General features: G+C 47.9%; 2 protein-coding genes across 7 annotated transcripts in view; one reads left to right on the top strand and one right to left on the bottom strand.

Moving 5' to 3' along the window:
* Positions 1-113: 113 nt before the first annotated feature.
* On the top strand, positions 114-22071 carry GSTZ1 (glutathione S-transferase zeta 1). Of its 4 annotated transcripts, none has more exons than XM_039468670.2 (10): positions 114-259; positions 3674-3761; positions 4021-4072; positions 5951-6018; positions 6586-6666; positions 7026-7151; positions 8521-8620; positions 9225-9277; positions 9817-9866; positions 13282-22071. In XM_039468670.2, exons 2-10 carry the CDS (start codon positions 3744-3746, stop codon positions 13367-13369), a joined length of 636 nt encoding a protein of 211 aa, XP_039324604.1. In that variant the 5' UTR covers positions 114-259; positions 3674-3743; the 3' UTR covers positions 13370-22071. The 4 variants fall into 4 exon arrangements, with proteins under 4 accessions (XP_039324604.1, XP_003924640.1, XP_010333621.1 ...); XM_010335319.3 differs by lacking the exon at positions 13282-22071 and adding an exon at positions 11284-11669 and having other exon boundaries at positions 119-259; XM_003924591.4 differs by lacking the exons at positions 3674-3761; positions 13282-22071 and adding an exon at positions 11284-11669 and having other exon boundaries at positions 118-259.
* Positions 15741-24676, bottom strand: part of TMED8 (transmembrane p24 trafficking protein family member 8) — a 43886-nt gene continuing 34950 nt past the window's right edge. For all 3 annotated transcript variants that reach the window (XM_039468664.2, XM_039468665.2, XM_074392939.1), the window contains exon 6: positions 15741-23335. In XM_039468664.2, the coding sequence (XP_039324598.1) occupies positions 23118-23335 (218 nt within the window). In that variant the 3' untranslated portion in view covers positions 15741-23117. The remainder of the gene's footprint in view (positions 23336-24676) is intronic.

Genomic DNA, 24676 nt, shown 5'->3' with positions numbered 1-24676 from the left:
CCCGGGGGAACGGGGCAGGAGGGAACGGACTCAGGGAACTGCAATTCCCAGCAGCCCCAGGGCACGGGGCATGGCGGGAGGGCTGGGCAAGCCAGAGGCGACCGGAAGGCTCATTCTAGTCCAGCTTCTCGCTTTACCCGGACGAAAGCCACGAGCCTAACTCGAGTCTCACTGGGCCTTAGTCGTCGGAGAGTCCCAGGCGCGAAGTTTCACGGCCTGGAGGAGGGGTCGCACGAAGTGCCAGATGCAGGCTGGGAAGGTCTGTGCTGCGCACCCGGGTGGAGGGAAACTGGTTAAACACCCGGAGACCCCGGGGGGGGATGGGTCAGAGGTGAACTGCTCCGCCCTCCCGGCGCCGACAACCACTCCCGGCGTGCAGTGCGCCACGCCGGGCATGCTCTGCGCCTGCGCGTTGCGCGCTGCACCTGGGGCTCGTAGTCCCGGGAGGGTTGGGCCAGAGGTGGCGACTCTGGTGTGGCTTTCGGAGTAGGGGGCAGTCGCTGTCCCGTCGCGCTTCACTGCTGCCCCGCCCTCCGTGCTCCCCGTAATAGACTCCTCCACTAGGGCTTGCAAATGTCGCCCCAAGCCTCCCAGTTTCTCGCACCCCTTCATGCTCCTCTCGGCCCTAGCAGAAGATGGCCTTCCAGTATGTATTTTAAGAGTCCTCGAGGGAGGAGAGGCAGTCATGACAATCACCTGGGGAGCTTCACGGCTTTCACATGCTCTTCCCAGGGCCCGGTCCCAAGACGCTCCGTTCATCTCTGGTGTAAGGGACCCGAGAATCTGTATGTTTTTACAAGCGGCCCAGATGGGTCTTATGCGCCTTAAAGTTTTGTGGCACAAAGGAAGGTGGCACATCAGATGGGACTTTGCGTCATGTAAATAATGTATAGTCCTTCCTCTTCCAAATGGGATTTTAGGAGTTTTTCTCAAGTCGTGTGTAAGACATGGTTTAAAAATAAAATGTGCTAAAGTAATCAGAATGCATATTTGAGTTGGAAACAGAAGTCTTCCAGGAGTATTGACGAGATGGATACTTGGGCTTAAAATTTAGCTCTACAAGTGCAGAAAGGAACAGGGGATGGTTTACATAGTTATCACTGGTAAGAGAAAGCAGAAATTGCCTAAGAGATTTCAGGTTTCCTGATTGTGGGTCGTGATGGAGGGCAGCGGTCACTCGTAGTACAGATCCAAAGGTGTAACATTAGAATGCCTTTAGGTAAGGCATTCTTCAGGGATTCTAAGCTAATTAATGTCTGCCACTCTCTAGTGGTCACTAGCAGTCCCTGTCCCTTAGCCCCAGGGGTCCCTGTAGCCTGGCTAAGTAAGGAAAGGGGGCTGCATCTCCAAATAAGGAAGATCCAGTTGTGGCCACCCAACTCCTCCTCTTTGAAAGACCCTTTCGGCCCATCACCTGCTTTCTGTGCCAGGAGCATCTTTACTTTCTCCGCAGAAGTTGCCTTCAGGACAGCCTGGGACTCCTGGGCTTGAGAACCACCTTGGAAGGGCCTAGATTCCCCCTTGTACCCTTGACCATCTAGCAGACTGAGTTGGTAGTACAGAGATGGTGAAAGCAGTTTCACTGAGCAGCTTAATGTGCTGGGGGTGGCAGAGGGGAGAGGGAGCTTTGGTGAAATGTCTGTAGTCAGAGGGGTAGTAAACAGGGGATCTGAGAAATTCTGTCAAGTTCTTCCCCATCCATAGGGATATATGTGTGTTGGTGGGAAGATTCATGAGTGCTGACCACTTCTTGGGCTCCACTTTGAAATGCTGGCTACCCAAGAAGTACCAGAAAAATTAGCTTTAAGGCCCTTAAACTTTGGAATAGAGACCGAATACCCAGCTGCCCCCAGGAGCCCAAAAGTAATAAAAATGAGAAGAATGGGTCAGATATGGGCTATAGAGACCTGAGAGGGAATACCCTGGCCTGTTCCCCTCAATTGCCGTATTTAGGAACCCAAATCTACTGTCTCCAGACTTTTTTTTTTTTTTTTTTGAGATTGAGTCTCACTCTGTCACCCAGGCTGGAGTACAGTAGCACAATTTTGGCTTACTACAGACTCTGCCTCCTGGGTTGGAGCAATTCTCCTGCCTCAGCCTCCCAAGTAGCTGGGGTTACAGCTGTGCGCCACCACGCCCGGCTAATTTTGGTATTTTTAGTAGAGACGGGGTTTCACCATGGTGGCCAGGCTGGTCTTGAACTCCTGTCCTCAGGTGATCCACCCACCTTGGCCTCCCAGAGTGCTGGGATTACAGGTATGAGCCACCTCTGTATTACCAACTCAGTCTGCTAGATGGTCAAGGGTACAAGGGGGAATCTAGGCCCTTCCAAGATGGTTCTCAAGCCCAGGAGTCCCAGGATGTCCTGAAGGCAACTTCTGCAGAGAAAGTAAAGATGGTCCTGGCACAGAAAGCAGGTGATGGGCCGAAAGAGTCTTTCAAAGAGGAGGAGTTGGGTGGCCACAACTGGATCTTCCTTATGCCCAGCCTGTCTCCAGATTTTTAAAGAAAAAAACAAACAGGTGTTGTATATAAAATGTCATGATTTTTTTTAACTTTATTTATTTATTTATTTTGAGATGGAGTCTTGCTCTGTTCCCCAGGCTGGGGGGTAGTGGCACAGTCTTGGCTCACTGTAACCTCCACCTCCTGGGTTCAAGTGATTCTCATGCCTCAGCCTCCTGAGTAGCTGGGACTACAGGCGCATGCCACCATGCATGGCTGATTCTTGTATTTTCAGTAGAGATGAGTTTTGCCATCTTGGCCAGGCTGCACTAAAACATTTTAAACTACTGTGTTGAGCAGACAGAAATTCTGAGGGCCAGGTAGGTCCCCAGTGTACTGCCAGCTTGTGACCTCACCTTTGGGGTAAGTGAGCATATCTGCTAGCTGTTTTGATGGAGCCAGCTGAGATCCTGGAGGACTGCTAGGGGGTGGGGTTGAAGGAGATAGGCACCAAAGCATAAAAAAATTAGAATTTCTGGTCTTTCTGCACTGCTAGAAGGAATCCCTGCCATCATTTTAATGCAACTCTTTGTTTTACAAGCCAAAGATTAGAGGCAGAGGCTTGTCCAAGGTCATGCAGAGCTGGTTCCTGTACCAGGTCCAGGCTCCAAATGCCAGCTCACAGCCCACACTACCATTCAAACCACTGCATCAAAACCAGGCCACACTCTGTGCCCAGAACACCAAACCTGGCCCCAGCAGGAGCATAAGAAACTTCCTGCAAGTTGGAAACAAATGCCCTTTCTTTTGTTTTTGTTTTTGTTTTTGTTTTTGTTTGAGATGGAGTCCTGCTGTGTCACCCAGGCTGGAGTGCAGTGGTGTGATCTTGGCTTACTGCAACCTCCACCTCCCAGGTTCAAGCTATTCTCCTGCCTCAGCCTCCTGAATAGTTGGGATTACAGGCGCCCACTACCATGCCCAGTTGATTTTTTTGTTTGTTTGTTTGTTTGTTTTTTGTATTTTCAGTAGAGACAGAGTTTCACCATGTTGGGCTGGTCTCAAACTCCAGACCTCAAGTGATCCTCCCATCTTGGCCTCCCAGAGTGTTAGGATTACAGGCGTGAGCCACTGTGCCTGGCCAGAAATGCCCTTTCTGACCAGAGTCAAAGTTCACCCAACTCCTGGGCAGTCCAGCTTTCTCATTGGCTCCTGAAATCCACGCCTTTAGGTTTCCTTTCCCTGCTCAGAAGCTCTGCCAGAGGGGACATTCCCTGGAAGGCTGAGGGTCACCACACACCATGACCGAGTCTGGCAAGGTAAGGAAGGCACTCGCAGGCTAGCTGCCGCTTTGGGAGCCTCTTGGACCTCGGGAGCTCAAACCAGCACAATTTTGGAGCCAAGGGACCTCACAAGACTGTCAGAGAGCCTGGAGTCTGGCCTGAGTTGCCCAGATGCAGGCCTGAGGGAGGAGGCCTGGCAGGGTAGGAAGAAACCGTTGGCTTCTCTCCAGCGGGCTCCTGAAGCTGGAGCCCACCCGGCAAGGTTAACACTTACTTTCATCCTCTCTCTCCTCAGCCCATCCTCTATTCCTATTTCCGAAGCTCCTGCTCATGGAGAGTGCGAATTGGTAAGAGCTGTGCCCCCGCCAGGCTGAGTGCTGGAGTCGGGTGGGCTGGGGTGGAGAAGCCCAGGCACAAAGCTGGCCAGGGGTGGAAGGGGTCCTCTGTCAGAAAGGACCTCACCCCCAGCAACCAGCATCCCCCATCTCCTAGAACCCCCATCCCTGAATGTCATCTCCACCCGAGACATGCAGGGTGAGGGTGGGAGGAGGGGGGTTGTTTTTTCTCTTTGGACTGATACTTCTCCCAACACTGCTCTCCAAAGCCCCTTGGCAACCATGTTTAAAGCAGGGTCACAAAATCCAGATGCCCCTGGTAACTGGCAGGGGAACAGCTGGCCTTTTTCAGTTCTTATCTTATTTGAACTGGCAAAGCAAACAGAATGGGTCAGCATCAGCCTTGGAGGCTTTAGAAAAGCAGAAACAAAGGCCTTGTGGCTAGTCCTTGTTTGCCTTTCCCTCCCTCGGTTTAACACAACCTTCGGCAAAGGTCATAATCAAAGCAGCTCGTACTGCGGAAAAGCTCTGTGCTGAGTGCTTCTGTGTGCAGGATTCCATTTAAACCTCAACAACCCTAGGAAGGAGGTACTATTACTGTCCCCGTTGTGTAGAGGAGGAAACTGAAGCACAAAAAACTGAGGCAAGATTAAGTATCTTACCCAAGATCATTCAGCTGCTAAGAGGCAGAACTGGAATCTGAACCACATAGTCTGGCTCCAGAGGCCCATTAAGTTACTTGCCTGAGGCCACACAGCAAATGACTATGATGAAATTTGAACCCAAGAAGCTAGCCGAAACCAACCTTTGTGACCCCTCCTCCAACCCGCAGTCACTTGGTATTTGCTGGGATCAGTAGGCAAGAGACTGGGTGCCAGGAGAAACTTTCTCCAAGATTAACCCATCCCTGGGTGCCAGTGCCTCTGCCCTGGCTCAGCCAGAAGCCGGAGCAATACAGGTGCTGTCTGTAGGGCCTCGTGCTTTGGCCTTTCCTCCCTGGCCCCTAACACTGTCACTCTCCAGCATGGAGCTGACCAGTGCTAGCACGAGCCTGGTGTTGCCCAGGCTCTTTACACCACGACATGTCTGGTCCTCCTCCCCTCATGCCTGTGCCCTTGCCTGAGATCAGCCATCACCATACTCGAATGCCCAAGTGTGCATGCATAATACACACACATGCACACACATGCAGTCTGCTCCACTAGTGTTGACCCACCCAAGTTTTTTTTACCCTCAGCTTGCCAGGGGAAATCAAAAGGGATGGAGAGGAAATCTGGTGACTGAAGTCACAGCAAATGCTCCGAGGACACCAAAGAGCCCAGTGCCTTTCTGGAATTTTTAGTAAACAGCCCTGAGAACAGAGAGAATAGATTGAAGGAGTTTTCTCTCCAACAGAACAAGACTGCCGCTGTCTGTGTGGGCTCTGGGTGGTCACCTGAGCTCCTTCCCTTGGCCCTTAGATGCCTTCTTGAAGGAGTAATTGTATGTCTCCAACCAAGACACTGGTCATCACTGTTTAAGGCCCGGGGCAGGGGCACAGGGCAGAGGTAAACACAACACACCCTTTCTGTCCTCGAGGAACCCACAGAATGGCAGGGCATACACCTTTATCACCACCCAGGGGGCATGATGGCTCCATTGGGGGGTCCATATCGTGAAGTCTCTGAGAGTTCGGGTGTGAGAGAGGCAGAGAATTGAGCATCTGGGGTAGGGAGTGGGTGGTGACAAAGAAAGCTGGAGAAAAGGGGTTAGTGCCAAGCTGAGCCTTGACCACCCGGAAGTGTAGCAACGCCTTCCCCTCTTTGGCCTTCTGTCACCCTAGAAGGGCTCTTTCCTTAGGAGTTTGGCCAGAGGCTGTTCCCTGACTCTGCTATCTGCGGTCTCTCCTAGCTCTGGCCTTGAAAGGCATTGACTTTGAGATGGTGCCCATCAATCTCATAAAGGATGGGGGCCAACAGGTAAGAAGGCTGTGCCCAGACCGCGATGTAGGAATTGAAGGCCTTGAAGAGGCACCAGGCAGGGGAAGAAAGGGAGGCTCTGCCCCCGAGAAGTGAACCTGTATCCTGTGGACCGTCACTGCAGAAGGCTGCTGGCTCTCCCTTGTGGGACAAGGTAGCAAGCTGTGCAGTAGTAGGAGGCCAGGGAAGGGCCCAGGTCCAGGCTCGGTACCCTAGCCTGAGCTCTCCAGTCCCTGACCCTGGAAGGGTGGATGGCAAGTGGGTCCCCACTCCATACTGGGTCCTCTGGATGGCTGACTAGGGTAGGAGCTGCCATGGTGGCCACAGTGTAAGATGCAGGGGAAAGCCCATAGCCAGGCTGTTAGGATGCAGCCTGTGGCTCAGCAGCTGCTGGGGTTTGGTAAACTGCATGGATCCCCCAGGGATTATCCTGGGCCTAGGAGTTAGGGCCTTCCTAGGGAAGGGAGAGGGGGCTGGGCAGCAGGCCTGGAGTTCTCCTGCTTGCTTGGTTCTCCTCTGGCCAACTCAGGCCAGGCCATCCAGTATACCAGGGCCTTGTCTCCACAGTTCTCTAAGGACTTCCAGGCACTGAATCCTATGAAGCAGGTGCCAACCTTGAAGATTGATGGAATCACCATTCATCAGTCAGTGAGTGCAGGGCCTGGGGGAGGGCCCTTGTGAGAGCAGTGCCTTGAATGAGCATGCCTGACATCTCTTCTTCACCTGTGTATGGGCAAGCACATAAGAGGCCTAGCACATAGTAGGGGCTCAATACAAGACTCGTGGGGAGGGTGGGAGGTTGTTAGGAAAATAAGAGAAGACTCGAGCATATGAGGAACCAAGTTCTGCAGGATAAGGTCCAAAAAGGCTATGCAGGGCTTGAGCTGAGGAGGAGGAGGGGAAAGAGCATAGTGATGGTACCGGAAGAGGAGGGGTTTGCTGGCCCTGTCCCCTCTGGTCCAGGGGTCCTGGGCCCTCTCCCTGCCTCACTGCTCCCCTCTGGACAGCTGGCCATCATTGAGTACCTAGAGGAGACGCGTCCCACTCCACGACTTCTGCCTCAGGACCCAAAGAAGAGGGCCAGCGTGCGAATGATTTCTGACCTCATCGCTAGTGGCATCCAGCCCCTGCAGGTGTGGCACTTGTACACTTGCACCCTTGCACACCTCACATACTCTTACACACTCATACATTGGCTGAGAGCTGCCCAGTGTGGGGGCAGGGGTGTCAAGGGAGAGACAGGGATTCTTAGGGGCTTTGACCTGGACCATGTGAAAGAAGGGGCGGAGATCTCAATCTCAGAAAAATCAGCCAGTGGGTCCCCAACTGCTTTCCGAGAAGCTCCAGGTTTCCAAGGACACATGTACAGGTGTTCAAGGTGGGGAAAGGGCCAGGGTGGCAGGGGAGAGACTGGGCGGGCTTCTGTCCAGGCCTCCTGCCTTTAACCAGAGTGGCTTTCCTTTCATCTGTGTTATCTCAATCATACCCTGGGATGCTCGGAAGATTTTTTAAGTTTCACTGTTGGCCGGGCGCTGTGGCTCATGCCTGTAATCCCAGCACTTTGGGAGGCTGAGGCCGGTGGATCATAAGGTCAGGAGTTTGAGACTGGCCTGACTAACATGGTGAAACCCCCTCTCTACTAAAAATGCAAAAATTTGCTGAGCATGGTGGTGTGCGTCTATAATCCCAGCTACTCAGGGGGCTGAGGCAGGAGAATCACTTGACCCTGGGAGGCAGAGGTTGCAGTGAGCCGAGATTGCACCACTGCATTCTAGCCTGAGCAACAGAGTAATAAGACTCAGTCTCAAAAAAAAAAGAAAAAAACAGTTTCCCTGTTAAAACAGACAAGTATTAAAAACAGTTTATCTGTCCCAACTCCTACTTTGTGAGTGAGGAAATAGCCCCAGAAAGGTGGAGTGACTTTGCTGAGTCCCACAGCTAGGTGCCAACAGAGTGGGGACTCAGCCAGGACCCCTGCACACCTGTGGCCCCCACCACCATGTCATCTTGTTATTTTAACAAAGGATGTTGGAGCTGACAGACATCTCCATTTTACAATGAGAAGGCAGAGGTAAAATGGCTCTGGGGTGCCAAGATGGAGCCAGGGTGGAATCTCTGGAAGCCAGTCCTGTGTGCCTCCCTCATCCCAGACCCACCCAGTCACACTCCCTCTCCTCACAAGGGACCATGCAAGGGAGAAGAGAGGGAAATGGGCCTTGGGTTGTGAGCACACCTGCCACAGCCGTGGCCACATCTTGTGTCGCATGAATAGGGATTCATGCACATCTCTGATGGAATCATGTGGCTTTTAGAGGCCACTGGGGCAGCCTGGGAAGGTGACTGCTGGGATGGCTACCTCCCTTCAACTTCAGGGCCCTGGGGAGAAGGGATAGATGTCCAGCCAGGGGCAGATGGGAAGTGAACTTCCCTGAGGGGGTTTGGCCAAGCGGCAGCCGCCACCCAGCACTCAGAGCAATCACAGATTTTCTTTGGGCTGCACAGAACCTGTCTATCCTGAAGAAAGTGGGAGAGGTTTCCAAGGACTTGAGAGAGGAGACTCATCTGACCTGGGCCCAGAATGTCATCACGTCTGGCTTTAACGGTGAGTCCTCATGCCCGTGAGCTGCCCCACTGGGGCAGCCTGTGAAGGTGACTGCTGGGATGGCTGCCTCCCTCCAACTTCAGTGGCCTCTCAGAGGTCTACCCTTGCACACAAGGGCCTGGGTGTCTGAACCAGCCTCCTGGGCTGCTTTGGTCTTGATAGTTCCATGGATGAGAGCAGGGCTGGGAAGGCGATAGGCTGGGTGGGTATCCAGACCTTACCTCCAGCGCTTCCGGGAACCTCAGTCCCTGAACCCACAGCTCTTCATAGCTGGGTGGCCCAACTTCTGCTTCACTGCCCACTCCAGCCGGGAAACCAAGGTCAGCACAGTGCCAGCCATCAGAGTGAGAGCTGCCACTACAGCCAGTAGCTAGGTTTGTCCACTCGAGTGGGGGAAATGGTGGCTGGATGTGCAGAGCCTTAGGAAGCAGAAGCTCATTCCTAGCAGCTCTCTCCAGACCCAGCTGCCACGTTCTCTACAGCAGCCGTGCCCAGTCTATCACTCAGATGGGCGCCCATTTCATAACTATGGAGGCCAAGGCCCAGAAAGCTTCATGTCCCCTTCCTCTGCCCAGAATAAGATGTTCTTGTGGCCTCCCCACAGCCCTGGAGCAGATCCTGCAGAGCACAGCAGGCAAATACTGTGTAGGAGATGAGGTAAGCTGTCCCCAGGCCCAGCCACAGGGGCCACCTCCCTCATGCTAGGACTCTCTTCCACTGGGACTTAGCTGTCTCCCCGACCCTGAGACATGTGGGGCTCAGAGCCTCCTGAGCGGGGAGCTTTCTGCAGGAGGAGCTCTGTGCCGTGGGGCACTCCTCAGCTTACTCCCACTAAACCATCTCAAGAGGCAGTTATTCAAGGTAGAAGACTGTGCTGTGAGAGGATGAGGCAGGCCAGACATCAGTGGAGGGATTGTGCTAGATGATGTCTGTGCAATCAAGACAATCCCATCTTTTCTGGCCTTCTCAACCCACAGAGTTGGTCGTCAGGGCAACTGGGGCATGGCCTGGGAGGGCATTTCAGCTCTGGGAAACACCCAGGCAGGCCTGTGGCAGACAAGAATGGGGGGCAGGATGGGTGAAAGAGCCGAAGCAGATTTTTGGCACCCCCCGGTAGAGTCACAGTGGACACACCCAGTCTAGCCAGTGAGTCTGGGGTACTCACCCTGATGAGAACCCACCTGACCCTCTTTCAGGTGACCATGGCTGATCTGTGCTTGGTGCCTCAGGTGGTAAATGCCGAGAGGTAAGAGAGCCCCGCCACCCTCCCTTCTCCTGGCTCTGCCCACAGTCAGGCCCCTACTGAGCTGGTGAGGTAGCATCTCATTCGGACTCTTCCCCAACCAGCCAAGGAGCCCACCATGCCAGGCCACTCAGCCACTTTGGCCTGGAAGAGGGCAAAAGAAATTGGGGCAGTGTTCCTACCATGCCCACTCCAGACCAGATGATCCTGTATAGATAGCTCCTGCTCCTGTGAGGAGCTGGCTCACCTGCTGGAGCCCCAAGAGCCTGATGTCCTCAGATGTGATGTGTCTGTGCCCAGCAGTGAGTTCTATCTCTGCTTCCCTCCGTCAACCCTTCAATAGGGCACGAATGAGCCCTGTTAAAAGCATGGAACCCAGCTCAGCGTTGTTTGTTTTTTTTTTTGAAACAGAGTCTTGCTCTGTCGCCAGGCTGGAGTGCAGTGGCACAATCTTGGCTCACTGCAACCTCTGCCTCCTGGGTTCAAGCGATTCTTCCGCCTCAGCCTCCCAAGTAGCTGGGACCACATGCACGTGCCACCATGCCCGGCTATTTTTTGTATTTTTAGTAGAGACGAGGTTTCACCATGTTGGCCAGGATGGTCTCGATCTCTTGACCTCGTGATCCACCTGCCTCGGTCTCCCAAAGTGCTGGGATTATAGGCATGAGCCACCACGCCTGGCCCCAGCTCAGTCTTAAACAAACAAGGTAGAGCCCTGGCCTTCAGTTTAATTCCAGCGAGCCCTATCTGGAAAGCATCTTGCTAGGCATCAGGGATATGGAAATATATGGCACATTCCCTGCCCCCAAGAAGTTTCCATATCCCTATCTCTAATGGGGGAAGAAAGACTCTATATGTAAATGCCTAGCACTGGACCTTACACATAGTAGGTTCTCAAAGAAATAGGAACAGTAGGGCCAGACGCTGTCGCTCACGCCTGTAATCCCAGCACTTTGGGAGGCCGAGGTGGACAGATCACAAGGTCAGGAGATCAAGATGATCCTGGCTAACATGGTAAAACCCCATCTCTACTAAAAATACCAAAAAGAGTAGCCAGGCATGGTGGCACACACCTGTAATCCCAGCTACTCAGGAGGCTGAGGCAGGAGAATCACTTGAACCTGTGAGGCAGAGGTTGCAGTGAGCTGAGATCACGCCACTGCACTCCAGCCTGGGCGACAGAGCGAGACTCTGTCTCAAAAAAAAAAAAAGAAAAGAAATAGGAACAGTAGGTAACAGATGCTAAATGATACTGCCCAAGATCTTACCCATCCTCTATGAGTAAGGGCTGCCCCACTGTCCTTCCCTGGACAGCTCCTGAGACCTCATCCCGCCTTGCCTCTCTGCTCCCTCACTGCCCCCAGGGCAGTCTCCCTGTGTCCCTGAAAAGCTTGGCTTAGTGGGTGTTTCTCTACTACAGATTCAAGGTGGATTTCACACCCTACCCCACCATCAGCCGTATCAACAAGAGGCTGCTGGCCTTGGAGGCCTTCCAGGTGTCTCACCCCTGCCGGCAGCCAGATACTCCCACTGAGCTGAGGGCCTAGCTCCCAAATCCTGCCCCATTAGCACAGGGGCACAGGGGCAGAAGCTGAGAAGATGGGAGACTCGAAGTCTAGTCCTGGATCTGCCTTCCTGCTGAACCCAGTTCCACCTCAGCCCCCTCATTTGTCAAATGCATGTGGGGTGGGGTAGGGAGATGCTGGGAGCAGGGTGGACGGAAATATTACCTGCTATCTATGTGACGGCGGGTGGTCATGAAGCTGAGATGAGAATGTGGATTAAAATGGCATGCTTACCATAGGACCACAGGGAAGCCTGAGTGCGTTTTCTCATCCCCTTTTGTTGTGTCTGATTCCAAAGAATGCCCACACTGAAATCTGGCCTGAATTAAACTGAAGGCCAGGGCTCTACCTTGTTTGTCTAAGACTGAGCTGGGTCCCAGAAGATGAACACTGTCCCTAGCCGGAATCCCCTGTGCCTGGACCAGTAGAGGAAGTCAGTCAGCCGCTTGCCTACCCTGTGGCAGGCCTAGCCCATGGGACCTAAGGGCAATGAAGAGAAATATGCCCAAAAGCCTGCCTGAAAGAATCAGACAAGATCCAGGGAGATAACAGATAGAAGCAGGAAAGCATCTAGTGACTGGCTGAGTTCCCAGGGCTAGAATGGTACCGTTGTTAAATGTTCCACTCCGGGCTGGGTGCAGTGGCTCATGCCTATAATCCCAGCACTTTGGGAGGCTGAGACAGGTGGATCACTTGAGGTCAGGAGTTCGAGGCCAGCCTGACCAACATGGAGAAACCCCATATCTACTAAAAATACAAAATTAGCCGGGTGTGGTGGTGTGAGCCTGTAATCCCAGCTACTCGGGTGGCTGAGGCAGGAGAATCGCCAGAACCCGGGAGGCGGAGGTTGCAGTGAGCCAAGATCGTACCACTGCACTCCAGACTGGGCAATAAGCAAAACTCTGTCTCAAAAGAAAAAAAAAAATTAGCCAGCGTGGTGGCATGTGCCTGTAGTCCCAGCTACTCAGGAAGCTGAGGTAGGAGAATCACTTAAACCCGGGAGGTGGAGGTTGCAGTGAGCCGATATCATGCCAGTGCATGTCCGCCTGAGCGACAGAGCAAGATTCTGCTTCAAAATTTAAAAAAAATTCCACTCCAGCTCTGAAAGGCAAGTTGGTCGTCTTAACCCAGTCCCTTGTCTTCAGGGCCAGCATTCTCCAGACCAGTCCCAGGATTAGTTAGGCACTCTGGGTAAATCCACTCCCGAGTGTTCCTGGGAATGGGAGGCAGACTCCCCCATGGGCAGTGTGAGCAGCTACTGACCAGGCCAGCTCAGGAGACCAAACATGGTACCATGTGCCATGGGCTGCCCATGCTTGGCAGTGTGCAGGCAGAACCAGGACCAACCACCTCTGGGCAGAAACGGCATAGGGAGATTGGGGTCGCTTCTGGGGATGAAATGAGATGACTTTTTAGGACCTATACCTCCTAAAGGCCTCACCTCTTAATACTGTTGCATTGGAGATTAAGTTTCAACATGAATTTTGCAGGGGACATAAACATTTAAATCCAGGCCAGGCGCAGTGGCTCACCCCTGTAATCCTAGCACTTTGGGAGGCCAAGGCAGGTGGATCACGAGGTCAGGAGTTCGAGACCAGTCTAGCCAACATAGTGAAACCCTGTCTCTACTAAAAATACAAAAAAAAATTAGCCAGGTGTGGTGGCGCATGCCTGTAGTTCCAGCTGCTTAGGAGGCTGAGGCAGGAGAATTGCTTGAACCTAGGAGGTGGAGATTGCAGTGAGCCGAGACTGTGCCACTGCACTCCAGTTTGGGCAACAGAACAAGACTCCATCTCAAAAAAAAAAAGGGGAGACAACATTTAAATCGTAACAAAGACCATCACTTTTTACAGGACATTTTCCAGTAGGGGCTTATGTCAAGTCCCTCCTTTCCATATCAGCTGTAAGTTCCGTGCACACTCATCAGACACCTGGTCCTGATATGCTAGAGGCCGCAGGGAGACCTGATACACGGACTTCCCACGTGAAGGAAGAACAATGACGGAGTGGCCTGATACTGGTAATTCCAACTATATGGAAGTAACAAGTCCCCAGAAATACTTCAGAAGGAGGAAAGCAGTAGGGAGGTGCTGTGAAGAAACACCTGAGAACACAGCAAAAAGTATAGGCTTGTGTTCCTCAGAAATTTTACATATCCATTAAGGAAAGTGGCAAACTCACTGGATAAACAGGTGATACACTTATTCATAAGATACTAATTTTTTTTTTTTTTTTTTTGAGATGGGAGTCTCACTGTCGCACCCAGGCTGGAGTGTAGTGGCGAGATTTTGGCTCACTGTAACCTCTGCCTCCTGGGTTCAAGTGATTCTCCTGCCTCAGCCTCTCAAGTAGCTGGGACTACAGGAGCCTGGCACCACGCCTGGCTAATTTTTTTTATATTTTTGGTAGAGACAGTATTTCCCCATGTTGGTCAGGCTGGTTTCAAACTCCTGACCTCAGGTGATCCGCCCACCTCAGCCTCCCAAAGAGCTGGGATTATAGGCGTGAGCCACTGTGCCCAGCCAAGATTGGCTCTTCCTTTTAGATTTTTTTATTTAAAAAAAGTTTTTTTAGAGATGGAGTCTCACTGTGTTGCCCAGGCTGATCTTGATCCTTCCGCCTCAGCCTCCTGTGTAGCTAGGCCAGCTCTTACTTCTAAACATAACTTATTTAGCTCTTGCTTCCAAGGTCACAGGCAAGCATCATTTTATTTTTGGAGAATACCTTGAACTAAGGATAGCTGCCAAGTTTAAGCCAGAACTGCACAGGTTAAAGAACATTAAGGCTGTATCAAGAGCTATAATGTGTGAGCTGCCTTATGTAATCCTGAGCTATGTCAAGGTCAATGATATGACACATATGCTTTTAAAAGTTAAAAAAGATCTTAAATATATTATGTGTTAGCAGTGACATATTACATCCAGCATACCCAAACATGAATCATTAATGATCTCCAGCTGCATGGAATCTGCCTGGGCTTTTGGTTAGTTGTAGGGTAGTTTGGTGATTACATTCATTTAACTCAATTGTTTCAGATCCCTTCCTCTTTTATGCTTCATCGTCTAAAATAAGTTGCAACAGAAAGCAGAGAATGATCTAACAGGTTCATTTTAGAATCAAGATATCACTGAAGGAAATACTTATATGCAACCCTTCCCTGCTCCAGTGTGAGTCCTTATTCTGTAACAGACACCAGAGATGCGGTTTTAAAAGATATCAAAGATATGTTGTGGTGTCACTTTTGTTAATGAAAATAGGCTGAATTCATATCACCCAGATTACATTAATGATTGGCCTGGTATCCAAAGTACAGGTTCCAAATTTGAACAGAATATGTTTATGGGGAAATGAGGCTCACTGGGACCAAATACTGATATTAAAACTCAATGTTCTATTTATTAATCATCACTGTAAACCCAGTTTTTCCAACCCCAGTTCCCAGTTCATGATACTCTGCCATGAATTAAAATGCAGATGAAAGATCTATTATTAACCTTATTCTCAATTTTCTTTTTTAGTTTTTCTTAACTTTTATAATCTTAATATCTTATGAAATAATTCATATGGGTTTATAAAATACCTTTCTTTTTTTTTTTTGAAATGGAGTTTCGCTCTTGTTACCCAGGCTGGAGTGCAATGGCGCGATCTCGGCTCACCACAACCTCCGTCTCCTGGGTTCAGGCAATTCTCCTGCCTCAGCCTCCCAAGTAGCTGGGATTACAGGCACGCGCCACCATGCCCAGCTACTTTTTTGTATTTTTAGTAGAGATGGGGTTTCACCATGTTGACCAGGATGGTCTCAATCTCTTGACCTCGTGATCTACCCGCCTCGGCCTCCCAAAGTGCTGGGATTATAGGTGTGAGCCACCGCGCCCGGCCTAGAATACCTTTCCTTTTTTTTTTTTTTTTTGTTTTTTGTTTTTTGTTTTTTGTTTTTTTTTGAGATGGAGTTTCGTTCTTGTTACCCAGGCTGGAATGCAATGGCACGATCTCGGCTCACCGCAACCTCCGCCTCCTGGGTTCAGGCAATTCTCCTGCCTCAGCCTCCTGAGTAGCTGGGATTACAGGCACGCGCCACCATGCCCAGCTAATTTTTGTATTTTTAGTAGAGACGGGGTTTCACCATGTTGACCAGGATGGTCTCGATCTCTTGACCTTGTGATCCACCCGCCTCGGCCTCCCAAAGTGCTGGGATTACAGGCTTGAGCCACCGCGCCCAGCCGAATACCTTTCTTAAGGAAGATAAATAAAAGACAAAGAATTTAAGATGTAAATCAGGTTCATTAAAATATAACTCAGATGTTCCCAGGTGCATAGTGAAAAAGTTTATTTATGACAGATTTCAAAACTCAGATGACAAAGAATGCACAAAAGCATCACAAAACTGTTACATAATATAAAACACAAGAACTGAGCTATTTAAAGAACCACAGCTCAGAATCATCAGTGTAATCGCAGTAACACACTCAGTGCCACAGGATGATAAAAATGGTATTTTAAGAGAAAAACCACTGAGCAGGACACAAGAAGTAAGTAACAATTTGGTAAGAGCTCTTAGAAATCATGGGAGATGTTAATAGCATTTCTCATGATAGGGGGCATGTGAAACAAGTTGACCATAATTAATGATTAGTTGGGATGCTTTTGTATTTTAAAGAAAAAAGATAAAAGAGTGACACAGTTTCCCTTCCAGACCCCTTTTTATAATGTCAGCAACAGTACATGATACAGAACAGTAAGGAAATAACGTCTTTGTGGTTGCCAACTGCTTAAATCTTAACAAAGAAAACATGATCATCTTTCAGTCCACTGATTGATCTGAGTACATGGCACCAAAGAAGGCCCTTCAGAAACAAGCTAAATGGCATAAAGCAGTTTAGAAAATCTTCAGGCACCTCCCTTTTTTCCAATTATCCTTATCTAAAGTCTGGCTTTCTTATAATCCATCACTTGGATTACAAAACAGCTCTCTTCTGGGAATTTCAAAACACTTCCCATTATGTTAAGGGAAAATGGGTACACCAGAGTCATGGGTTACAGAATCGCTTTCTCCAGACCTGACTTCTCTTTAACATGGCTAAGTGGAAATAATTTAGCTGGATTAAATGAAAGCTACTTCACTTAACGGGATAATCTCAGGAGACAGGAATGGGGTTTTTCATATGGAGTTCCTTAGTAACATGTACTGTTTAGGATATGAAAGAAGGAATTAAGATAATGTTTTCCAGATGACTCTTGGCCCAATCCTAAAAATCAACAATAACAATCAATAGCAAGGAACATTACACATTTAACCCTGAGTGATGAAGAGAGTTCATTCAGGAAAAGAGCCCCTTAAACTCTGAATTAAGGGCTCTTTGGTAAAATCATATACTATACTATTTCAAACCAAAACTTCAGAATGGTTCATGATCCTATATCACAACTTTAGAAAATATACTTTGTCCTCTGGAAGTCATTTCACATATATTATTTTACCCCCAGATAAGCTACAACTACCTGCTTAAAATGATTTTTTTAAAACTAGGGAATTAAATAAACATGCATCTCTAGATTTCTAGGGCAACTTTTCATCCTCTCTTAGAATGAAGAGCCATGACATTAACTCTGGTCCACATACCTGAGGCCTAAAAGAAATCAAGGTACATATAATAGGAATCAGATGATGAGCCTGATTTCAAAGCCAGTGTCTTGCCTTTGGACTCAGTGTGTGAGGCATGCCTATTTGTAAATGAGTTCCACTATCACAGGCTTTAGGCAACTGTGTTTTCTTAGCTTAGAAATTTCTTAGCTTAAGAATTCAAACAGGAGGGGCTTTGTTTGGCCTTCTTGGTTTAGGCAGGAATAATAATTGAGAGGGAGCAGTGATTTCTGAGCAAAATTCTAAGATCTATTTGATAGCTTTGCTCTCCCCTGCCCACATACTCCTACCCTTGCCCCCTCATTTTATTTTGTTTTCATTCCTGGTGGTCAATTTTAATGAAAGAGGTTCTTAATTTTGCCCAGGTTGGCCTTGAACGCACAGCCTCTCCTCCTCAAGTGGCAGGACAACTGGCCAGAGCCACCATGGCTCCCGTCAATTTTAAAAGTCAGTTCTCAAGCCACACAAAACGGTTTAATTTATGCCCCTTCCTTATGCTCCATTAAAACAAGTCTTTTATGTAAATATTAGGGTCACTGAACTCCACACCGTAGAACCACGGACACTAGGGTTAAAAGGCAACCTTTTGCAGGTAAGCGTTTTAACAAACAAATATAAAAGTACAGACTTTAGAGTTTGGATTTCAACTAATTCTCTTCAAAAGGAACTGAGCAGGGCTCATCATAAACATAAACTCATTATTTTGTATAGATGAAGACATTTTATGATAACACCTAATCCTACTGCTTAATATAAGACAGCGTTCAGATTTCACTCTTCCATGTACATATTATAATGGGACAATATACACTTCTTTAAAAGTCTGAGTTTTTCTTCCCAAAATAACAAAAATATTTTTTAAAGTGCATATATCAATTCATTAAGAAAAAAAATAGGAATGGTCAATTCCAAATTGCTACCTACTTCCATGATAAAGCTACCTGTTCTCTGAGGATTGAGTTTTGGTATCAGGATCCTGAGGTCATGTCATCAAGCAACAGAGATTAGCCCTTCTGGAGCAGCTTCACAATCACTCCTGTACCGAAATACCAGTTAGTAAAGAAAACAGCAGAGAGCATGGCCTGAGGGAAAGGGGAAATACAGCACAGGTTTTAAAAGATGGAGACCAAGAAACAATTTTTTTTTTTTTTTTTTGAGATGGAGTTTTGCTCTGTTTCCCAGGCTGGAGTACAATGGCATGATCTTGGCTCACTGCAAACTCCACCTCCTGGGTTCAAGCAATTCTCCTGCCTCAGCCTCCTAAGCAGCTGGAACTACAGGCATGTGCCACCACACCCGGCTCCAGAGTAGCTGGGATTATAGGCACCCACCACCAGGCCCAGCAAATTTTTGTATTTTTAGTAGAGACAGGGTTTTACCACGTTGGCCAGGCTGGTCTCAAACTCCTGACCTCAGGTGATCTGCCCACCTTGGCCTCCCAAAATGCTGGGACTACAGGAGTGAGCCATCGTGCCTGGCTCCAAGAAACATTTTATGAAGACCACCTCCTGGATAACCCATGTTGAATGAAACAGGTCTGCTAAAAATCAGGGGCTCTCTGACAGAGCTGATGTTGTCTGTGCAGGGGACATTCTCAGCATTTTCTAACTGGAACTTGTCAAAAGGAACAGAATGTTATAATCATCTTTGCTTAAGAATTGGTAGTTTAAAATTTTTTAATTTATGTTGCGGGGGGAGTGTATGGTACATATATATACAGTAAACCAAAAATAAAATTCCGAACCCCCAACTGGCTGAGTGTACCCCACTCTTAGCATAGGGGATCCCAAAGGAACCTGAAAAACTAGTCCATGATGGAAAGAAGAGGGTCAGACATGCCTCATTTTACCCTTTTCACGTTGGAATTTAAATACAACTGACCAGCATTAACGTTAATACAGAGATCTTAAGACTAACCAAACAGACTCTTTGTGGCAATAAAATACCAACTCCCAACTTGACTCTGACATAGCATCATATGACAGATAGCAGGCCCCAAAGAAAATCAAAGTATTTTATTCCCCAATATATTTATTTAACATATTTTTAAATGGCCCTACAAAGCTGTTTCTTCTGGGGGAAATTTGCATTCTGTAGAAAATCTTTTTTTTTTTTATTTAAAGAGACAGGGTTTCGTCATCTTGGCCAGGCTGGTCTTCAACTTCTGACCTAGTGACCTACCTACCTCAGCCTCTCAAAGTGCTGGGATTACAGGCATGAGCCACCGCACCCGGCCATTTTTTTTTTTTTTTAAAGAGACCTTCAAAGCTACTGCAAATCAAGAAAATCTCCTCGCCGGGCGCGGTGGCTCAAGCCTGTAATCCCAGCACTTTGGGAGGCCGAGGCGGGTGGATCACAAGGTCAAGAGATCGAGACCATCCTGGTCAACATGGTGAAACCCCGTCTCTACTAAAAATACTAAAAAAATTAGCTGGGCATGGTGGCGTGTGCCTGTAATCCCAGCTACTCAGGAGGCTGAGGCAGGAGAATTGCCTGAACCCAGGAGGCGGAGGTTGCGGTGAGCCGAGATCGCGCCATTGCACTCCAGCCTGGGTAACAAGAGTGAAACTCCGTCTCAAAAAATAAAAAAAAAAAAAAAAGAAAATCTCCTCTTATGAGGTCTTTTCTGGAGAGTCTGACACCTTTTAAGGTCTAATAAGAAATATTCATCATCTACTCTCTCTGAAGCCTGCTACCTGGAGGCTTCATCTACATATCAAGAACCTCAGCTTCCACAAGCCCCCATTACTTTAACTTAAGCTGACTTCATCTTTTCAGGTAGATCTTAACTCTTTCAACCAATTGCCAGTCAGGAACTCTTTGATCTACCTCTGATCTAGAAACACCCATCTTCAAGATGTCCTGCCTTCTTAGGCCAAACCCATGTATACCTTACATGTATTGATTGATGTCTTTGCCTGGAACTTCTGTCTCCCTAAAGTGTATAAAGCTGTAACCCAACTACCTTGGGGATGTGTTCTCAGAACCTCCTGAGGCTGTGTCATGGGTTCTCAACCTTGGCAAAATAAACCTAAATTTATTCAGACCTGTCTCAGATACTTTTTGGGTTACAGTATATTTTTATTTCTTTTAAGCTGTTTGCTAAAATTTTTTCACAACAAAACATTCACGGAAAAATCAATACTTAGTCTTCCTTTCTAAAAGCCCCATGTCTCAACAAAGTGGCAAAACTAAAACTAAATAAATTTAAGAACTAAGTCACTCTGTATAGAAAATTCCAATCTCTCGCCTACTATGAAGCACTTTCTTTCAATTGCTTGTTAATATTTATTTGTGCTCTAGAGAACAGGGTGAAGATCAAAGCAAACAATTTTCATTTCGTTGTTTGGGTCTATAAATTTGGACTGCGAGGGGCCAAGGAAATGACCATCTCTTAGTATTTGCTGAGCTGCGGGTTCTCAGTAATTACCTGTGCTTCAGTAAATAATATCTTGCCCCTAAAGTTCAATTGTTTCAGAAATGTAATGTGAGGATAGTGAATCAGACAGTGAGAATATCTTCTTTTAGCTATTTTAGAACACAGAAACCCTGACTGTCAGTGAAAAACCAGTATGGAATGAAATGTAAGCATGCCCAGGACTTCCAAAGTGACCAGATGCTAACAAGCACACAGAGAAAGGGAGAACAAGTCCCTCAGGCTTCCCTGATGCAACAGAACTAGCATTCCAAAGAAAATAAGCAGAGAATCTCATGGTGAAAAGAAATCATCAATAACAAGTGTTATCCTTGGGAGCTTGCTACTTATGGCCTGACAGTTTCATTTTGAGAGGAAGGCAGAAGTTAATAATAAACAGGAAAAATAAGCAAGGCTTTAGCTGACTAGAAAACAGCTCAGTAGAAAATTATTTTACAAAGATTATATTCAATTAGCTAAGGCATGATTTGACTTCAAGGATGCAAGAGCAGTCACTCAGCTATCCAGTGGGATGACACACAGCAAATCTGGTCTTCACTGCCTCAACAGACAGTCACCAAAATAATTTCTTTAAAGGTATATAAATTTTGGCTAGTGTCATCCTCTACAAAACACACTTGCAAATATAAAATAATGGAGGTATGATGCAGCTCAGAGGATGGGACTGCTCTGGCGATCCCCAACATCCTATCCCACTTGGGGCTTTGCTCCGAGGGGAAGAGAAGGCGCAGGATGTATTGCATTTGATGTGATGTAGATGCTACTCGGGACCTACTGGGAAGAGTCCTGCTCCTTGAGTTATGCTACTGTAGGGATAGACCCTTGGTGTGAGGAATCCAACAATGAAGGAGTGAGGCAAAGGAAACATCACGAAGAAGGTGACTCCTCAGAGGAGACAAAGGACTCCGAAATCCTGGAATCACAGGATATCTCTGATTGGCTGGGCAATTCCTCTGCACTCAATCCTCAGCAAACGGGCAGATTCCCTCACAACTTATAATTCTTCACAGGAAGTGCCGAACTGTACCCTAAACATGGAGTATGGTGGCATCATCCATCTCTGAAGGGCCGTACTTCTCACAAAGCCATCACAGGACTGACCTGCAGAAATAAAATATCATCGCTTCCCAAACTCTCCTAAAAATATCTTCTCTAACTCCATAAAAGAGGGGGCCTCTGTGGCTCAGAACAGATGGGAAGCCTTCTGAGAAACAGATGGAAACTGTTTCAAAGGCAAAATGAAATGTGCTAAAAAAAAAAATACAGTAATAAATAAATCTAATTATTCTTCAGAATTCGTAGGCAGTAACAGACGTAACACGAGGAGTAAGAGACGGAGAAGTACAAACACAAAGACTGCTGAGGTCCCATCTCACTGTCTCCTTCTCTGCCTGGGGGCCCAGCATCTGGTGCTCTGGTGACCACTGGCTGTAGCACCACCTGCACTCTGTGGCACTCCAGAGCCTCAGGGGTGACAGAGGAGGAAATGTTGTCACCAGGGAAATGCAAGCTTTGGTCAGGTAAAGAACAAATACAATCAGCAGCAACAGTGAAGCTTCATCATCACCTTAACTAAGGGACTCTGAACACCAAAAGCTTTAAGCCCTCAATGCAAGAAACCTAAATGCAGAAACTTTGGAAACCTCATTGGGTTTCAGTGCATTTGATTCCAAAGCAACATTTCTAAATAGCACTCCTACTCTAAAGACAAAAAAAAAAGTGGTGGGGACTCTGGAGTGGTTTTTTTTGTTTTTCATCTTCTCTCTCAGATGATACCATTCCTTCTTTGATTATACAATAACAAAAAAATAGTAATACTTGACCTTCAAATATGTGGGTTCTGCCATCAATTCAGTACCTAATTTCCACTCTATCCACTTTGACTGCCAGTGCCCTTGGAACAGGAAGTAATGGAGGCAGTTTTTCTTCCCACAAGATCTTAGGTTACGGTGATCATCATTTTAGATTGCATGGAGGTTCTTGCTGTAATGGCAAAAACAAAGACTTAGGAAAGAGGAGGAGGCGTCTACCATCAGGAATAGTAACAGCCCTCCAAAGGCAGTGTGGTCTCTCAGCTATGCAGAGACCAAGAATAACCAGCAGGCAGGAATATGGCAGTGGTGACAGGCTGGACAGAGCTTTCTCCAACCAAAAGATTGGGCTCCTTCGTGGACAATGTGCTTTTCCCTCTTCTGGCACCTCAAAAGGTAAAGAGAGTGGGTGCCACTAAATGCATTGGCAATAAAGGCTCTGAGAGAGGAGAGGGCAGCAATCTGAATGATCAACCTGTGCCAAGATAAATCTATTTTTAAAAAAACAACGCCCTGCTTCCTTTTAGGCTTGTGCCCGATAGGTGCCTTCAAGAGGGAATTTGCTGGAGTCTGAAGCAAGAAGAGTATGAGTCAGGGACCACAGAACAGGGGCACTACATCACCACCTGCGGAAGCCAAGAAGGGGAAAAGCTACGTGGGTCAACAGTCAGACATGCCAGACAAGGTGTGAGGCTCGGGAACCCCACATGAACCTTTAGCTCTTGCCTATCCAAAACAAGAGGCACCAGCTGGCAGCCTGCTTCAGCCAGCAAATACAGCCTGCCCCGTCCCAGTGGTCCTTCAGCTGGTGTAGTAGATGTGGAAGTAGAGAGTCTTGTTGCGCAGCAGGGAGTAAGAGTTGTCGAACTTGAGCAGGTAGATGCCCTCCCCAGGGTAGTCATGGCTGCCAGCCTGCACGTCTCGGTGGCTGTCCCTCCGGTACACAGGCATCACCTCCCCATAGCGACCCCGCAAGGAGCTCCTGGAGCCTCTCTCCACATCTCCAGCTGGAACAGGTTCTGCATGAGCAAAATGGCAATGTTTGGATATGTGTTCAGAGACTGCATAAGTCCTACCTCAAGGTGAGCAGAAGGACCTGGTAACCCAGTGGCTTTCACAGAGGGGGGAAGTGATTGCCCTTCTACAGACATTTGGAAATGTCTGGTAATCTTTTGGTCATCACAGTGACTACTAGGTGATACCTGCATTTAGTACCCAAGGGTCCAGGAGTGCTAAAATCAGGATAGTACCTACACAACAAAGGAGTGTCCCATTCTAAATGCCAATAATGTCTCCACTGAGAAACAATGGTTTAGCCTGATAGGAGCCTTTCTAGCTTCAGAAGTGTCTGGACATTTCTAAGAGGGAGAAAGATATTTAGAAGGAAAAATTATGACATTCTTTTATAGGTGAAAGGACTAGGTAATGGAGATAGGAATTGCAGATAAACATGTTATAAAGTGACCCTAACACTTGGCTTCCTGAAAAGCAGCAAATAAGATACAAGGTTCTCCTCTTTCCCAAATACTTGTAGATTTTCCTGCAGGCTTGCTTTCTATGAAGAGGCATGTTAAGGGATTGATTTTAAGATTATATAAGAAAATCAAGGAATAAGACTAATGCTTAGAACCGACTCTTACATTACCTGAAAAAAATGCCTCTGGGCCATCCTTAGTAGACAGTACAAATAACAACTGGAACGGAGCCTAGAGACCCTTTCAAAACTTCTCTGGGGGCCGGGTATGGTGGCTCACACCTGTAATCCCAGCACTTTGGGAGGCTGAGGCGGGCAGATCATGAGGTCAGGAGTTCGAGACCAATCTGACCAACACGGAGAAACCCCGTCTCTACTAAAAATATGAAAATGAGCCGGGTATGGTGGTGCAGGCCTGTAATCCCAGCTTCTCAGGAGGCTGAGGCAGGAGAATCGCTTGAAACCGGGAAGCGGAGGTTGCAGTGAACCAAGATTGCCTAGACAATCAGCCTAGGCGACAGAGTGAGACTCCATCTCAAAGAAACAAAAACAAAAACAAACGAACATAAAAAACTTCTCTGGGAATGAAGTAAAGAAGTAACCAATACCAGCTATGAGAGTTTGGGGTAGGGAGAGAATGGATACCTTTAGCAAACTGGAATCACTCACTTTGGTTCCAGGCCAAGAATAAATATCTCCAAACTAAGAGAGAGATGTAAAATCATCTCTGGCTTATATGTGACCTGAAAGACCATCCCTCTAAACTGCAGCATGACTCACCCTCTCTCTGCTCCTGCCCTCAGGAAGGTGTTGGGAAAACAGGAAGGTACTGATTAAAGGGAAAGAAGCTTTTTCAACTAAGGCAGCAGTATCAACCCCATCAGAG

The sequence above is a fragment of the Saimiri boliviensis genome, chromosome 2 (genome assembly GCF_048565385.1).
Source record: "Saimiri boliviensis isolate mSaiBol1 chromosome 2, mSaiBol1.pri, whole genome shotgun sequence".
NCBI lineage: Eukaryota > Metazoa > Chordata > Mammalia > Primates > Cebidae > Saimiri > Saimiri boliviensis.
The sequence above is the reverse complement of the archived record's forward strand: the minus strand, read 5'-3'. Positions and strand labels throughout refer to the sequence as shown.